General features: G+C 35.0%; 1 protein-coding gene across 5 annotated transcripts in view; it reads right to left on the bottom strand.

Annotated features, from left to right (window-relative positions):
- Positions 1-19,771, bottom strand: part of LOC106874674 (phytanoyl-CoA dioxygenase, peroxisomal) — a 45,359-nt gene that overhangs the window by 4,574 nt on the left and 21,014 nt on the right. For 2 of the 5 annotated variants that reach the window (XM_052970868.1, XM_014922474.2), the window contains exons 2-6: positions 14,128-14,270; positions 9,441-9,609; positions 7,563-7,644; positions 4,502-4,683; positions 3,263-3,412 (exon numbers count right to left, since the gene is read on the bottom strand). In XM_052970868.1, the coding sequence (XP_052826828.1) occupies positions 3,263-3,412; positions 4,502-4,683; positions 7,563-7,644; positions 9,441-9,609; positions 14,128-14,267 (723 nt within the window). In that variant the 5' untranslated portion in view covers positions 14,268-14,270. Of the gene's footprint in view, positions 1-3,262; positions 3,413-4,501; positions 4,684-7,562; positions 7,645-9,440; positions 9,610-14,127; positions 14,271-14,560; positions 14,582-19,616; positions 19,711-19,771 lie in introns of those variants that run through there. The other 3 variants (XM_014922473.2, XM_014922475.2, XM_014922471.2) reach the window with 3 other exon arrangements.

Genomic DNA, 19,771 nt, shown 5'->3' with positions numbered 1-19,771 from the left:
CCCCCGCAGCTGAGCCCCACCACCAGTATTAATGTTCTTCACCCAGCTCCCTCCTCTACCTCCATTGCTAATCTGCCTCCAACCTCCCTTTATTCACCCCACCACTCCTGTAACTAGACTACCTGCATTGTCTTCTGCTCCTCATCTGAGCCCCACCGCTATATTTAATGCTCTTCATCCAGCTCCCTCCTCTACATCCATCGCCAATCGTCCCCCACTGCCATCCTCTCCCCATATGAATTCTTATCTTAATGCTGACCCCACTGATGCTGTCAATTTACCTCCAAGTTATGTTCTCTGCACCTGTACAAGTCACTATTTGAAGACCATCAAATGCCACTTGTGTAGTATAAGTTATCATAAGAACTCTGTAGGCATTATTAAGGTTCAAGCCAAAAGTTTTTGAAACTGGACATGCAACCAATGCCACTTCAGTTCCAACATATTTAGTAGAGCAGAACCTTCTCTGATGTCCAGATCCCTGTTGAGAATTTTGCTGCCACTCTCCAGAGCTTGTTCAAGTTGAAGCTTGTCAACCAGATCCCTAAGGGACTTTGCACTTGTTTTGTCTATGCTCTCTCCAAGCTGTTGAAGAACATCTGCCTATTCAACAACACCTCAGATTGGCAGAAACTGTTCCTATTTCCTCTGGTCTCTCTCTACATGTCAAACACAAGTACTGGATCCTTTACATCTTCCTTAAAATGGCAGTTTGAGCTGTTTCAGTCCACCCCCAACCACTGTTCATCTCAGGTTGGTGATTAGCACAGCTCCAAACAATGGTCATTCACCAAACTTAAAGAAGACCGTTAATGCTAAATTCAGCAGATTTGACATTAAAGGGGCTGTTCGCCTACTCTTATCCCTGACCTCCCTCATGTGGTGCACTACAGATTCCCTCAATTGATTAAAGGAGAAACATCCTCTGGCCCCAACAGCTGACTACCTACACTGGCCTGACCCACCAGGTTTTTTACAATGTCAGGAAGGTGATTGCATCCTTTCCAGCAGGTTCTGGTGCTGGGATTGAATGCTTACAACCTCAGCATCTCAAAGATGGTATCTCTTTGTTAGCTAGTGATGCCAATCTTGAGCTCTTGGAAAACCTAACACAGTTCATCAACATGTTCTCATCTGAAAGTGTACTTCCCTACCTGTCCTTTGGTGACCACCTCATCCCATCTGCCTCTGGAGTTCAACAGAGTAACCTGCTCAGACCTGTTCTACTTGCACTGGGTATTGATGATATTACCAAGATGGGAGCCAACCTTGACTTGAATATCTGGTATTTTGATGCTTGTTTGGGGGTCTCTCCTGGTAAGGTCCTTGCAACTGTGAGGACAATGATTTAAGAACTTGATCATAAGGGCCTTAGCATCAACAGTTCCAAATGTGAGCTATGGTTCCTCCACCATCCAGCTTTACATCAGCAGAATGTAAACCTATTTACAGATTCCTTCCCCTCCATTGCAGTTCCTCCCTCATCAGTTTGATACTCTCTTAGGGCCTCAATTACTGACTGAGCTTTCGAGTCTATCTTTCGATCCAAGTTGGCTAACTTTAAGCAACTATTAAAAAGCCTCGAGGCAATTGAGCCCCACCAAAGTTTTTTTATACTTAGGAATTACTTGTTAATTCCTAAGTTATTGTATTTTCTCAGAGTTGGTTCCTCTTGTAGATTTTTGTCATCTCTCCAATGCTTTGACAACCTAATCTTCAGGGAACTCGAATGTTTGGTCACTGCCAGACTCTCTTCAGAGCCCATGAACAGGCTGCTTTGCCCAAACAGTTTGGGGATCTTCTTCTCTATCTCTTCCCTGTTTTCTTTCCTTCATCCATACTTGCTCCTCTTCAGTAAGCAACATCCTCTCCTCTCCAACATGGGCTAATTCCAACAGGGAGTTGGATGAAGCTCTGTCACAGTGGAGAGAGCTGGGTTTGTTGGTTCTTGATAAAGCTAAGGATAGATGGAAGCAAAGAGTCTGAGATGATATGTGCTTAGGTACTACTTACAACTCTCTCTTTGATCAATCTGATCAATTTTCAAGGTATCACCTACTTTCTGCTAGTGTGAAATTCTCAAGGAGCTGGATTGATGCTCTACCAGTGACCAATATTGGTGCTTCACTTAGTCTGGATGAGCTTTTCATCTCCCTTGCACTCAGAGTGGGAGCCAACATCTGTTGGGGACAGATGTTGCTGTGGTAGGCCCCTTGACTCCACAGGTCTTCATGGTTTATCTTGCTGCCTAAATGCTGATCATTTCACTCATTGCACTGAGCTAAACTTAATCATTAAGTGGGCTTTGGATTGAGTTTATATCCCTTCAGTTCTGGAGCTGGCAGGATTATCCAGAAGTGATGAGAAGAAACCAAATAGTCTTACCCTTTGTTCCTAGGTAAGAGGTAAGTGCTTCATCTGGGTTATCACAGTCTGTGACTCTTATGCTCCTCCCCACATCCTAGATGCTGCAGCAAATGAGAGGGTCACTGCTTCTGTAGCTGAACAGAATAAAATCCTTAAGTATTGGGACTTGTCAGTGAACTATTTCTTCCAACGTGTGGCGTTAGAGATGTTTGCGAGGTGGCTGGGCTCAGTGAAGTTCTCATCGTTGATGGTGACTCACCATATCACAGTGTCAGGTGACACCATGAGGGTGTTTGGCTGTTCCAACACCTTAACTTTGCCATTGCCCATGGTAATGTTATGAATGTGTTGGCTTCATGTGTTGGCTTGCTTCTACTGACTCTGAAACTGCATTACCTTTCCCATTCCATATATGACAAAGAAAGAAAGTTTTGATCAGAAGGTTAACAAAGGAAATTTTTCTTTACATTCATGATCAATATATGAATGTATTTTACATTTTTAACAATTACAGTCAGTAATATGCTAAAGAAATTTTATTGATATGTAATTATGGATGTAAGTATATTTTTATTTTTTATCGAAATTTTTGTGTGTGACTGATTTTGTTGTTCATGTAAAAGCATGTATTTTGATCAGCACACATTATCAAATTGAGTCAGCTACATACTTAATATCTAAATAACTTACTAGAAAGGTAAAATTTCAAAAAGTGAAATGAAAAGTAATTTTATTATATCTTGCTTAGTAATCATTGATGAAAAATATTTTGACTTCCAATCTTCACTAGTTTACAAGCTACCAGAATAGATACTCAAGAAATTAATCAAACAAATTTAGTTGGATATGTTGGAAGGGTAAATGATAGTAAGGGAAAGCAATAAAGTTACTGTACCTTTCTAAAATGACTTGTTCTGTTCTGTCCAGACCCATGGAAGAGTAATGGATGAAAGAACACAGTGTCCCCTGGTTCCATATCCAAGTGTATTTTGTTATTTTCTACAGTATAGTTCAAAATACCATGGTACATTTTGTTCACACCATTCTGGTTCAAAAGAATTTTAACAAACAAAACAAAAAGGTTAACATATAATATTAACATATACATTTAGCTGGATGAATGGAATATTAAAGTAACAAAGGTACTTGCATTTATACATTCAAATCTTAACACAAGGGTAACTTTTCTTACCATTCACAGATTTAACAAATGAAAAACTAAGTATTTAATATGCAATAAAACACAAACATATTCTAGTTTGTTTTAGTCATCATGGCTCTGGTATACTGGATTCTTGGCTATGTTGCTTTATGTACATTTAATCAACAAACTGCAAAAGAACATTATCAATCAAGTTATCAAGCTCTTTCTTTTTTTCAAGCATTGAAAAGTGGATGTTAAAGCAATAATGATGATGATTATATCTTCTTTGTCAAAGAATTGTATTTATCTGACAGTGTGACTGAATTAAATATAGATTATTATCGCCTACTAGAGTCTAAAAATCTCTAGAAACTAACCCTTTCTCTATTCATTAACAAACATTTTAAAAGAATACAATCCAAAAAAATTATCATCCCTGCACTACCATTATTACTGAAGCTCTGATTATTAAATAATTTGCTACAATGTGACCAAACTAAATATTCCAGTATTCTGGTGTCAAATACTAAAGGATAGTTTTTTCTTTAAATTCTCAATTAGTTATCGGATATTTAGTCACTTTCTGGAATGTTTGGCTCATTATTAAACTGTATCTGCAGTCTGTTGAAAAATGTTGTTTCTACAAAAAATCTCTGTTCCTCCAGACATACTGACTGTATACCACTAACACCATATCATAATATATTCAACAGTACCAAGGTCCATACTTAATACTTCTATAATGAGAAGGATTTTGCTACACTTCAATCAAGTATTAAGTATTAGCAGGATGTGGTTCCCCACAAGACTACATCCCTCTAAAACACCTTCTTTTCTTCTTTTCCCCTCCAAACATTAACTTCCAGCAATTCAAACTGCCTCAAGTAAAATCATAGCTTTTTTCTCTTTTCTTTAAATGCAAATTTAAAAGACACTGAAAAGTTGTATTTCAAAGTGAATAAAAGTATTTCTTAGAGAAAAAGAGCCTACCTCCCAATTAGGATATCCATGGGGTTGCAAAAGCCGTTTGTGGGAGCCTGGAATAACAACTAAGCATCCATTCTCTCTGTTCACCTTTATGAGTGGTGTCCATGAGCAAACAATTTTCTCAGGTGGTCTGAATGGGAAATAATGCAAATCTTGGTGCATTGGATGTCTTGTTGTTTTTAAACCTGGAATGAAAACCTTTGAGTTAACTTAATCAAAAATTGCTTATTAACTAAGCCTTAGAGATGCAGTGAAGTGGTAGAAATAAAAAGGTGCCACACTAAATATCAGATTACTCCTTAAGTAATCTCCAAATATTAGGTAAGAAAAAAAATCTCTAAATTTCATATTTTATTAATATTCATTCATTAACATAATTACCATCATTATCAATGACCTCCTTTCAGTAGTTTATATGCTTCTTCATACCATTTGTGTAAAATTCTTTTGGTTTTGTAAAAAAACAAAAAAATGCAGAAAGGGTTGTTTCCACTTCTTCACATGTTTTAAGTGGTTCACCAAGTTAATTCTGTAAACTTCAGAATAGATGGTAATTAAATGGAACAAAATTCTGTTAAGGAGAGTGTGGCATTTTTTCACAGATGAAGTTTACAATTTTTTTCAAACATGATCTTTACTGTATGGGCCAGGCATTATCACGATGGCACACCACTCCTTTGCAAATCATTAAAGTTGGTCCCTTTTCCTTTAAAGTAATGTTTAAACATTCTAATTATTGACAGGAAATGTCCTGTGTAATTGTTTTATTAACTGGTAGCAACTCAAGCTGGATCATATTGACATAATCCCACTAAATATTAACCAAAACTTTTCTTGGATGGAGAGGTCACATTTAGGTTAGAATTTAGTCACTTCACCTTCACTAAGCCATTGTCTGCATTGCTTAACATTCCTGTAAAAGATCTACTTTTCTTCACCACTCACTAATCTGTTTGAAAATAGCAATACATATTCCCAAGAGTGTAGAGAAGTGCAGCAAAGTTGTTTTACTGTCAAATTATAGAGAACTAGTTTAGACACCTTTCCAAGCCATTACAGATGCCTAGGAATTGTTGAAAGGCTTGTATTCAGCTTTGGTGCTAATTCTTCAACTGTAATAGCATTATTTCAATTAAGTTCTAACAAAGGTAGGTCTTTGTCAAACTGAACAGGACGACCTATTCATAAGGCATCTTTTAAGCTGAAATTATTCTTCCTAAAGCTTTCAAAGTATCTTCTTTCATTTAAGCAATATTTTCCATAAATGCTATATCTTGGATTGGTTCTGCTGCATTACTGTCATTTCTGAACTAAAAAATTATTAAATGCCCTAAATGCTTCATGGACACAGTCATCTTTAGGAGGGTTAGAGCAGTAATGGAATTGTCTAATGCAGACTGTAATGACATAAATCACTACTTGACAACAGTACAAGGCCATGGCAATAAGTACTGGTATTATAAGGCATTTTAAAATAAAAAAGTTATCTAACTTAGGGAAATCAGATTTCAGACATAACTGATGGGATGAGCTGATAGCGTTTGTCATTCTGGGGTTTATAAAAAAAATGCCAGCAATATATTGATGTTGATACAATCAAGCATATATATCCTTTATGAATGTGAAGACTTATACCATTGTAACAACCATTACCTAAATCCTATTAGAAATAATACATTTCTAAATCTCTCAGAGAGATTTATGCAGTAGTGATACGATGAAGTAGTTGTTTGCTGTAAACTTAATGTGACAGTCCCCTGAAGGGAATAATACTACTGTTGGTTAGACCTAGGAAACTACACCGCGTCCTGTCGGCCTTGACACATTTCCTGTGTCCTTCTAAATTTGAAATCAGTGAATGTATTTCACTAGAATTATTATATGTTTACAAGAGCTTGACAGGCATCTTCGACTAGCAGGTCATGCTACTCCAGCCTGATGACGAGCAAAGACTCAGAAACATGTCTCTGGATGCAGGCTTAGCTGGGTGGAGGTGCTTGTCTCCCCCTTGTAAACATAAGGACACAGGAAATGTATCAAGGCTGACAGGAAGCGGTGTAGTTTCCTAGGTTTAACCAACATTAGTATTATTCCCTTCAGGGGACTGTCACATTAAGTTGACAGCATACAACTACTAAATCCTATTAATTTAAAATAATGTTTTCTTCCTACCGTGCATACAAAGAATTTTGTAAAGGATAAGCTATTGTAGAGTCAAATAGATCAACCTCAGTATACAACTGATGATGATAATTTTATACACCCAAGAAGAATAAAAAAGAATAGAGAATCATGCAACATTTGAACTAAGAGCTGTGAAAAACTGAAATATTAATGAAATTGAGGTTATTTCTCAACTGCCAGTAGGATTTGAGTTTAATATATTAAGGCACTGAGCAAGATGCTACAACACATCTAGGCAAATTCTTAGATGCCTGCATCATATCAATCACCAAGATTTTTTTAAAGTAATTCAAGAAAAGAGATATAATCTTTTCTACTCTAGGCACAAGGCCTGTCATTTTTTGGTAGGGGGCCAGTCGATTAGATTGACCCCAGTATGCAACTGGTACTTAATTTATCGACCCCAAAAGGATGAAAGGCAAAGTCGACCTTGCCAGAATTTGAACTCAGAATGTAAAGGCAGACGAAATACCGCTAAGCATTTTGCCTGGTGTGCTAACGTTTCTGCCAGCTCACCGCCTTAAGAAAAGAGATATAATGTCTGTGAGATGAGTTTCTTAATTACTGATGTGAGGTCAAACTTTACTATCAAACAGTTGTTTCGCTTTTGGGAATTGGAACTTAATTTAGTTTGCCTCATCCGCCCTGAAAAACATGACAATGAGTGTCACTCATACTTCACAGTTAAATGATTAGCAGAAAGTTCTTTCTGTTGTTGAAACAATTATTCCAAAATATGCAAATATTAGAAGCTGTAAACACCAAACCATCACAGACATGCTAAATACATGTAAAACAGGAGAAGAGGATAAGGTAGAATGAGACTGTCAGAACTGCTTCTGTTTCTAATTAAAAGGGAAAAGATTTTAATAAGCTATACCTGAATCAGGTGGTTTATTGATAAACATGGTGTGCATTGCCATTATGTTAGAGCCAATAATTGACTCAATGTATTTTAAAATCTGAAAGGAATGAAAAAAAATATTAGCAGTGTAATTTATTGCCCTACAGTACCCTTTCTTTATATAAATTTTTACTTTACTTGATTGTTTTATACACTTATAATGTATTGTTCAGTATGTACTGATTGTTACCACATAATAATATTATACTATCCTATTTGGAATTCACTGGACTACCTACACTATTTGCAATATTCTAATTTAAACAATAAGACTTTAGGAATTATCTTTTCGAGATGAAATAGTCAAAATTCAGAAACAATTTACACAATCTAATTTGAGATGATGGAATGGGAGGCACCGTGTAATATGGGTCACCCAGCAAGTGATAGCTGCATAGTTTGTATGCTGCCCTGATTTGTACAATATACTGTCCCATAGTCAACAAAATAATACTTAGAGAATGTCTGAGTATTGTAAATGGAAACTTGCTATGAGGCAAGCAGACTGCAGGAGAAATCTTCAGTGGAAGAAGTCCCATCAAACAAGCATTTTGGCCTATTCATTCCTGACACTCTAAGGGAGCTGGGCCCACCTAGGTAGTGGCTCCTAGATGTCCTCTTACTATTATTTAAATGCCAGCTTTAGTGGAGATTGAACACATAACATTTGGATGATCTTATCACTCAGCCACAAAGACTTGCACTGTTTCAAACTGGGTTTCCTTCCTCCTATGCTTAGTGGCTTTCTTTATTCCTTATCAGCTTCAAATATCATTTCTTTTTGCTCATAGCCACATTGAGCTCTTTTCAGTTGTCTCTGACAGGTGTTTCATTGTTGCTATTCTTTTGTGACCCTTGATTCTGAGCTGACCTAGTAGTTGGCATATGGACACTACAACAAGTCCTAGTGCACCAACTTCCACTGCCTTTACTGCACAACAGTACCCCTCTTTTGTTAGCCCTCTCACAGGGTTATCATATTTCCTCATCTCATAAACACTGCCTTGGTTCAATATGTCATGTGCATATAAGGTATACTGCTATCTGTTGTAATACACTACAACAGCTAGTCATGTACTCTACATGTACATGCCATATTGACTACTGATATTTAACCTCTTGATCATCAATAACAAAATACTGTACTGTACAATAATGCACTGCAGTGTACTGAACTGTACTACAGTGTATTGTGGTACTCTGTACTGTATGGTGTACTACGAATCAACAAACATCTCTGATAGGAACAGTAACTCTTTGTCATATAGTATACAGTATTGTATATTATGTTGTCACTGCTTATCCCCAGGTCAGCCTTTAGTAAGCAGACCTATGATGATAAGCATTCATAAGCATTCATACAATGACCATCCTGTATTTCTAGGGGAAAACAGGATTACACTACCCTTTATGCTCTTTCATTAAGATGGTGTTGAGAGAGATTTGGTAGATATTTTTTGCATCATGCAATCACTTGGAGGCTTTCTCATTGGCTCATGTATTATACTGTTCTATATATAAGTGAACTGGCAAACTCATATATCATGAATTAAAATCTAATGTAAGTGTTTTATTGTGTTCTTGAACTGAAAATTTTATTCTACATTACTTCAATTTACCTAACTGTTGAGAACAAGTGGTGGATCATCTGCAAATGTTACATGCTATAGATCAGCATTCTATCCAAGGGAAACTATATTTCATATACTAAAAGCCATAAAACTGAAGCTAAGCTTGAGCCCTGAAAACCTTTTCAATGTTTAGAAGTCATTCATATAATGTATAGCAGTATAATGGACTCTATTTCAGTGTTATGTACACACTATACAATGTACTTTAATCCATTAGAAATACCTCTGGCAGGCAGCAATATTGAAATAAGACTTCATCGTCTTGGAAACCTTGTAGTTTTGCAATAGCTTTCTTCTCAGGAACATATTCTGATCTGTCAGCAGCAATATCTTTCATAATGTCCATACCATGTGTAGGAGCTTCTCCAGTACACAACTGCTTGAATCTTTCTCTATAGAAGAAAAAGAATGTAACAATAATAACAATTTATGCACAAAAAATATATAATTGGAATTATATTTTGATAAATCTACTAAGTATAATTGCATGGTTAAGAAACCATGAGGTTTTGGGGTTTTTTTAATCCCTACTATGCAGCATCTTTGCTACATGTCTACTATTATTTCATGTTGATCAATGCCTCATGATTCAACTAGATTAAAACTGTGCAGAAGGCCATACATTTGAAATACAAATACAGTGTATTTGACAGGTTTCTATACAGTTTCCATCTTCCCAGTTTCATTCTCACAAGGTATTGTCTGATCCAAAGCAAAAGAAAGTAATATTTTCTTAAGAGGCAATGTAAATGTATGTGCAGAAGGCCATACATTTGAAATACAAATACAGTGTATTTGACAGGCTTCTATACAGTTTCCATCTTCCCAGTTTCACTCTCACAAGGTATTGGCTGATCCAAAGCAAAAGAAAGTAATATTTTCTTAAGAGGCAATGTACATGTATGTATGTATGTATGTATGTATGCATGTATGTATGTATGTATGTATGCATGCATGTATGTATTATGTATGTATGTATGTATGTATGCATGCATGTATGTATGCATGGATGCATGCATGCATGTATGTATGCATGTATGTATGTATGTATGTACATTTCTTCTAGTTTGACATGAAAGACTATTATGCATCAATAACAAAACCTATTCTTATAGCTACTTTGAACTTTGCTAAAACTATAACCACAATAAACAACACCACAATAGAAACAATACTGCGAACAAGAAAATTGCTCCTCTTCCACAACAATGCTTTCTGGATTAAGAAAAACACTAAAGAACCATTTGATGTAAGCATGGGATCAAAGGACTTAACAGAAACAAGAGACATCATGGGTCTTTACATAGTAGAAAAATTCATAAACAAATTTCCATCCATCTACTTCTACTAAGAAAATACAATCCACAAAAAAAAAAAAAACATCAAATTTAGCAAGGATCTACATCACTTCAAAAACTTGAGCTTCTCAATCACAGTAGAAACACAGCTGAAGTCAGTCAATTTCCTAGATGTTATCCTCGACCTGGAATCAAGTATCTATAAACCATGTAAGAAAGATAATGAAAAATTCAGTATATACTTAAACAATCCAATCACCCCAAAAGCATCATCAAAAACCTAATAAAATCCATATCTCTCAGACTTTCAGCTTTGTCTTCAAAAGAAAAAATACTAAACGAAATAGCAACTCCATATCACAAAGCTCTCAATAATAGCAGTTACAAGGAAAAAGTGCAATATATAAACAGCAATTTTCCCACAATAAATAAAATACGTAAGAATAGAAAAAGGAAAATTATCTGGTATAATCTCCCTTCAACATTCAAGTCTCCACATCAGTAGCTAAATTATTTGTGAAAATAATGCAGAAACACGTTCATCCCAATCACAAGTATTACAAACTAATAAACAATGTAAAATTGAAATATTCCATTACTAAGCACTTTGAGAAAAACGTACAACCACCAAAAACTATCTAAAATTGAAAACCTAAACCACATACACAATAATAATTGCAATTGTAATACACCTTCATCCTGCTTTCTGGAAGGAAACTGTATCTCAAGAAATATCGTATATAGCGTAATGATAACCACAAACATGGCACCAACTACTATATCTACATACATAGGATCTACAGCAAACCAGTTGAAGACATGGCACAAACAACTTTGTGCAACTCAAACAGGAAAAATGATACTTCACAGTCCAAACATATATGGCAATTAAAAGAAAAAAAAATACACTATTTAGCATCAAGTAAAAAATACTTTCACACACACAACTATACCAAGGGAATAACAAACCCTGCCAACTTTGTACAAATGAATCCTACCACATTCTAACATTCATGGAACAAATCCCAAACTGAAACTCCAAACTAGTGTCTTTATGCAGGCACAAAATCTTAAAAAGATTAAAACACTTCAAACCAATAATCTTTCCCAACAGTTAAACTTGTTAATATCTCACAAATTCCCCTCCATCCTCCAACACCATAAACCATCACCATAAAATAAAATAAAAAATACTCCTACAACTTCACACTTTTACACCAAACAAATACTCTAGAAATTATCTAAAAGTCTCTCTATCTCCAACCAAAATCCCCACAAAAGATTTTCTAATATAACTACACAAAACTACATACACACACATAAAATATATATTTGTATGCAAGCAAACCAAAAGAACTCTTTCTTTTAACTTTTTTTTTAATTAAATTATATTATATTTTTGCTCCCATTTTTATACATGAATATATACACACCTTCTATATCTGCTCCACTGTAGAATATATCTAGAACAGACCTTGAAGAAATCTTATAAACAAACACCACATAAGCTCTACCTCCATAAAACAAGAAGTTTAAAATCCTTGTATACTAATCAAATTGCTTATAGAACAATGAACACTTAGAAAGAAACATACTTTTGTGAACATCAAAACACAAAACTTTCTATACTAACAAAGTCATGACAAGAATACCTTACAAATGAATATAAGTAATAATTTATATAAGTAAAGAAATGACTAAAGTTACCACCTGGCTACATTCCTTTGTGAAAAATAAAGTTGACACAATTACTAAAGGCTTAATACCAAAAGAAACAAAAATACTGTCACACTTTGTGTCTACCTAACAAAAGGGTAACATATATACACTAGTTTACAAAGTTCTACATGCATGAATAAATTCTAAACAGTAATATAACCCCAAATTTAATGAATTAGAATTTTTCCAAAATACCTTTCCTTTCCATAACAACCAGCTATACAACCTTAATTACAACCCACTCCAACCCACACACCCAAAGATGACTTTAACTCAAAAGAGACTTTATAAAGGCAAGACAAATTTAAGCTGCAAAATCTGGAGTTTTTGCCCTTTATTGTGAACACTGGATAGTCTAGTTGGCACAACTACAGATGTGTACCTCATCGACTTCATTGTTTCATAACTTCCAGAAAAATGGATACTTTTTAACAAAATTTTTAACAAATACTGCTTAGAAGCTATTAACAAATACTGCTAAGCAGTTATTAACAAATACTGCTTGGAAGCTATTAACAAATACTGCTTAGAAGCTATAAATAAATACTGCTTAGAAGCTATGAATTCAGAGTATATAGGGATTTATGGGGAAGAATTATTCTGAGGGGGTGGGAAGAGGAATTTCGGAGGCAAATTTTCTACGGTTGGACTCTCTTCCTGTGGCCAACTCTTACCTGCTTCAAAGCAAGATAATATTTCCTCATGGCCAGACATGCTTTTGCACACTACTGGAAATGAGTGACATTCATTTACAACAATTGTGCGATGACAAAACAAGGAGGCACAAACAAACACATACATAAGGGAATTTTTTTGAAGTTTGTGTCGATAGAACCCAAACCATGTGCTCAGGAAGCAAACTTCTTAAACCACACAGCAGTGCCTGCACCGACCATGTTCAGAAATTACTTTAGAAAATAGAAAATATTTCAGAAATTGTCAATATATAAATCAAAAAAAAAAAAAAAAAAAATGAATGAATGAAAAAAAATTCAGACAACCCTGGTGCTTTCATGAACTCAAAGAGGAAAATATTCAGATATTTGATATGAGTGGAAATTCATTTTGGCAACAAGGTCATGTTTGTTTTTGGACAAGAGAAGGATGTGTGTGTGTGTGTGTGTGTGTGTGCATGTGTGTGCGTACGTGTGTGTGTGTACATACACACAACTTACAGGCTAACATCAATCCATGGCAAATAGCTATTCTTTTCATCTCAGAAAATGTTATAATTCCTTCACTATGGTTTGTTCCTTTTCTTCTTACCAACACTGAGCCACCCAGTGTCTCTATATACCCCAACATAAAATGCAGTATTTGCTTCCAGCCAGTATGTCTGAAGAGTTATCAATATTGCCTAGTGCAATAGTCAGTGTGAAACCAACAGTAACATTCTGATCATAATATTATGCTCAACAATGTATAGTGTATATGTGTGTGACTCCTTGATTTGACATCACATGATAATTGTAACTGAATGTTGTGTGAGCAGTGTTATTCATTTCCAATCTTCCATGAAAATATGTCTGTTCATGGGGAAATATCACCTTACTCAGAAAGAATTGTAGGTTGATGACATGAAGGGCATCTGGCTATAGAAAATCTACTTCAATGAATTCCATCTGATCCATGCAAGCACGGAAAAGTGGATGTTAAAATGATAATGGTGATAATCATGTCTTGAAAATAAATTGAATATATATTTCATTTATAAAATAATTTGTCTTTATCATTTTAAAACACAATACGTTATGAAAGTTGCTTCAAAAGATTTGTCCTCGCACACACATAATGTGCACAGACACACACACACTTTCTTTTGTTGCCAAAATAATTCCTTGAAATACCAGGTTAACAGCACAATACATAGTAACAAATGAAATGGTAACTCACAGATACTGTGAAATATTTTCCTTAGATACCAGATTCTTTATCACAAGAAAACCATTAACGTCATAGAAAAAACGTTGTTGTGAAGTCAGTAACTGGTTATTATTAACCGTGTACAAAAATTTAACATTCTCTCCAGCCATGTTCTGAAATCAAGTAAAGGAACTTTTTAAACATAAAACAACAAATAATCAGTAAATCATTTAATACATAACTTCAGGAAAAAAATTTCAATCATTGAAAATATACTATCTCAGAGAGCGATGGTAATGGTAACTTAAATTAAGTCCAAGATTGGAATTATCAGTATGTTCCATATGTGGTTTCTCGCTCCGAGGAATTTCAGTAAAAGCAATGTCATTGCACTTCTCATCAGTAAAGTTTTCAATCATGTTGGCATGAGGACCTCTTAGTAAGTTGCCTAATTATGGCTTACCTTCATCTTTATTTTCTGGATCAGAGCTCCATGTCAGTCTACAAACATTACAGCATGTAATAGAGCTCTCTCTGATGTACGCATTATCAACTCTGGTTTACCACAGGATTCAGTGATGTCTCTTCAAGTGAGATACACATTAAAACACCGTCCACACAAATGAAAGGGTGCTGCTGCACAGCATACATATATCTTAGACTGCAGCCAAAATGCTATTTCGCTGATTGGGAGATAATTTACTCAACAATATACTGCAAAGTCATGTGGTTTTCTCTCTTTGCCTCTTCCATCAATACTACAACAGTCTTTGCTCTTGTGAAATAACTAGCAGCATACCTTCTCCAACCATATGTAAAAACTAACACTTCCTTTTTCCAAGCTGAGATTCAAAACCGAATCTAAGGATTCTCGCTCATCTGATCCACCAGGCATGAAAGAAATTTCTTTGTCCTGTCAAAAAGTGATGGATGGTTTTCCCTCCAACCTCCAACCTGAGCTGTGTCATTTAAGGTTCAAGTGGACAGGAGGCGACTTACATAGGTAGGAATTACTTCTGTGGTATGTCTGTCCTTCTAGCTGTCATGATCATTATAAAATACAGTCAGACACACAAGAGAGGCAGAGAGCCATCACCAGGCGAACTGTCAAGAGACAGCCTTCTGCCAGTTAAGCAGCCAACAGAGAATCACATATTCAGCATGAACGACCCAACATAGTAGCAGTTGCAGAACATAAACAGACACCACTGAATGATCAATGCACACACAGACATAAAACATGCCTGGTTCTACCTCATCATACTGGCACAGTATTTCACCTGTTATTTTCTTCGCCAGCTCGAAGTAAGTTGCTAATGTCATGTAGTGAATTTTTTTATGTATACATCAAGTAAATGCAAGTGTCGTTTAAATAAATTATTTAAACCACAATCTGATGCTTTCCCTTGTTTTATTTTGATGTCGTCCACATGCCTACTTCATCTGCTACCTCAACATCATTTGCTACACCTTTCCCATTACATCTATCTTCTTCCAACACCTTCATTGAGTCTCATATCCCAGATATTACACTAAAGACTTTTTTTAATCCTATCCCCCCAAACTGCACTCTAATTTACTTCTACTTTTCCCTCCCCAGGAATGCAATCCTCAGTAATTCCTTCCTCATTCACATATTCATTGATCTAAAAATCAACTGCATCAAGCTCACCAGCTGCCATAGGGTCTGCAAAGATCATAGACAGACACTACTCATCAATTTTATGACTAACTTATAATAACAATTATTTGGCTCAAACTAATGTTACAAGATGTCTACAGTATTGTTCATGTTATATAGTGAAAATTAGCTATTTATTGTGACATGAACAAAACTGGCTGAATAATTAAGGTTACAAATTTATATGCAGGTTCAAAGCCTAGAACTTTAACCCTTCACCACTCCAAAATTATGAATGCAAACCCTGATCTTAAGATGAAAACTAAAATCATTAAGTTAAAAAAAAATATTCTTTTATATAATATCCAACTCACCCACATATTTTAGATTGTTCTCCTCCTAGCTATCATAGTAAGCTTAACAATTAGGCCAATGAGAAATCTCTAAGCTGTGACCCTACCTGTTAGAAGTAACTGCTAAATTTTTATCAGCCTAATTTTTGCCATCTTGAAAAAGGGAACAAATATATTGCAGAAGTCAATTCTGAAATAATGAAATTGGGATGGCCATGCTACTATGGCAAGTTTAACCCATTACCTCCCATAATTCTATTAACTGGAATTTTTTTATGAAACTTTGATTTCTAGCATAAAACAGCTTTAGAAACAAGCTGGAATGATCAAAATAACATTTTAAATAGAAATAAGCGAGATATTGAGTGAAAAGTGAGCAAACCTCATTTGAATATCAGAGAAGTATACTAGTAGATATAGCAAAAAGGTTAGATATGTGTAAATATTGACAGATAATTACGAAACTTGTAATTTTTAAGTGATCTCATATGAGATAACTGGTAGGTAATGGGTTAAAGATGGAACACTTAACATAAGTCACTAACAAATGTATGACAGTCTTAAGTTAGATTAGAGCATAGCAAATGCATGATGCAGGTCATATTAAATGTTCCTATGGTCAGATATTATAGTACACCAGTAACTACTGCATGTTTCTCAATTCTATGTATTAGAATGGCTTTTAACAGAATAAATCAATTCAATTCTTCTAAGTTTAATAAAAATGTCCATAATTAGGGGAAGGTGCACAAAAAAAAAAAAAAAAACGCTATGCAATCGTTCCAGTTATTCAACTTTTCTTTCTGCTTAAAAATATTTTATCTTCACAAAACCAAAATTTGAGTTGTTTATTTCTATTCAGCATGTTTTAAAGGTCACATAAGAAATGATAACAAATGGACTACTATTATCTCATCGTTTTGTAGAACGGGTGACAGTTCTGTTACAGAAATAGATTAGTTGACATTCACATGATTCTTCAATGAGCTATATTTTTGATGTCTCCTCCAACATCATTATAATAGCTTCAGCTCAGTAAATGTTAGTGGTGGCACATAAAAAACACCATCTGAACGTGGGCCGATGCCAGTGCTGCCTGACTGGCTCACATAAAAAGCACCATCTGAATGTGGTCAATGCCAGCCCCCTTGCCCCCTTGCCCCGCCTGACTCCTGTGCCGGTAGCACATTAAAAGCACCCACTATACTCTCGGAGTGATTGGCATTAGGAAGGGCATCCAGCTGTAGAAACATTGCCAGATCAGATTGGAGCCTGGTGCAGCCTCCTGGCTTGCTAGACCCCAGTCAAATCGTCCAACTCATGCCAGCATGGAAAACAGACATTAAATGATGATAATGATGATGATGATGATGATGATGATGATGATGATGATGATTGAGCCCACAGAAACATAAAATATACAAATTGGATCACTCTTAAATACTCTTCCTGGCAATATATTTATAATACATCCTTATGTGATATTAACTGTATTAATTTCCCTATCCTATTATTTCTCATCCAGTAAATTTATAACCTACATTTGTGGATTAACATTTAGTCTTGTACTTAATATTTCAACATTTTCTTCCAATTAGTTCTGCAATTATAAATATTTGCATAAACTATATTTAGAACTATACTTAATAATCTAGATTCTTAATGATAGAGACTTTCTACATTTATTTTGAAAATTGCTTTCTAAAATAAACTGCATGAATCAATATATAAATATGATTAATCAACTGTTTGAAAACATCTCTTGGGTAAACATATTAATATGCCTGACTCTATTCATATCTGAGACCAAACACACGTCATAGAATGTTTAACTGAATAGACACAATTTGGCAAATGGGTTTTTACTCATCTTGTATTAGTGTATCATAAGGTTTTGCAGTGACTGCAAATGAGAAAAATGAAATTGGAGTCTGTTCAGGCAAAGCAGCTTTGATTACTAGGATTAAGAGTTGGCCAAACTGCATATGTATTTGTAGGTATGCACATGCATGTGTGTGTGTGTGTGTGCACGTGCGTGCATGTATGCATATGTTCACATGAAACAATAATGCTTACATTCCTTGTTGCCCTTATGATCAGTTGTTCAGCACTTTCAACGACCTCATGACAAAGAAATTCCTAACTTGAAAAACAAGGAAGGATTAGCAACTGAGGAGCATCTGACCATAAAATCCTACCTGAAATAAGTCCCTATTTAACCCATGCAGGCATAGGGAAATGGATGTTAAATGAATGAATTAATTAACTGATACTGTGATGTTGTATATGTCTAAGCATTTGGACCATTGAACATGTAGTTACATGAGTTTTGTGGTTTAAGACTGAATTCACCTGATGAAAGACAAAGTTAATCCAAGTGGACTTTTAATAGTTAATATTAAGGTGTAATGTGAATGTTACAAGCTGAAGGTTTTTCTTTATGGTTAATTATCTTGTTTCCAAACTTGAAACTTGCTCTAACTGAATGAAAACGTCAGAATTTTCTAGCCCATGCTCGTATGTCTTTCTTTACAATAGAGGTGCTCTATTGAAAGGTGAGTATAAAAGCAGAAATAAGTCTACAGCAGTTGACTAGAAAAGGGTCTGGATAGAACCTCTTAGGACAAAACTCTACACTCAACTAAACAACATGCTAATCAAAACTGGTCCTACACTCGACTAGATAATATGCTTATTAAAAATAAGTAAAATTGTGTAAAGCTTTGAGTAAACTTCAAAAAAATATAAGTTAATAAATTTGAAAAATTGAAAAGAGAATATTACAGATACAATCAATTATTGATTTACATACAGTCAGCTAAAACTGAAGTCACACAATAAATATATCTGCATAGAATACATGAATATTGATTCAGTTCTAGATAAAAGTTGGATAAAAATCCTTTTTAGTATATGTTATGACAGAATAGACAAATTGACATATCCTGACATTTGGATTAGAGAAATTGTTTTCACAAACTTGGAGCATTCTCCAACCCATGCCACTTTGAACAGATCAAGACTCCATAAGACAACATATCCACTAAATACAACTGGAATATGGTTGCTCATAGGTTTGCTCATAATTGACATGGAATTAAACAACAACAGCTCAGAACAACTTGAGACAGTGAAGAAGCCTTTACATTGTTATATAATAAACTACAAATGATAGCTAAATCTCCCTTAAATCAGATCCTACCATCTTAAAAAAAGAAGATATATTGAACATATTAGATACATGATGTCAGGAAAGAAAAAAAAGAGGGTCATGACTGGAGCATATTTGACCATAGGTCTGTTCAATCACAACCAATCTCAGACCAAACCACCACCACAACAACAGCAACAACATCTTTGAATTACTAACTGTACTTAGAAAGGTTGAGGTATATTTAAACTATGTGAGTGTAGGAAAAAATACAGCTTAAAACAGTACTGCATTAATACATGTAATTTTCCCTGACAACTGAAGTATATACATGAAAAAAAAAAAAAAAAAATTCAGACACACTTTGAAATTGGAAAATAGTTGAATAACAAACCTACAATCTTGTTATATGGTGTTGAAGTGGAAAACAGCCGAAACTAATAAATGTAACCTCACTTTCTCTCTCTCTCCCACTGCCTCTCTTTACATATTGTATTATCTACTGATGTGTGATTGTGTGTGTGTGCATATATAAATATATATATATAT

The sequence above is a fragment of the Octopus bimaculoides genome, chromosome 1, assembly GCF_001194135.2.
Source record: "Octopus bimaculoides isolate UCB-OBI-ISO-001 chromosome 1, ASM119413v2, whole genome shotgun sequence".
NCBI classification, from domain to species: Eukaryota; Metazoa; Mollusca; class Cephalopoda; order Octopoda; family Octopodidae; genus Octopus; species Octopus bimaculoides.
This window is presented reverse-complemented; position numbering and strand designations above follow the sequence as displayed.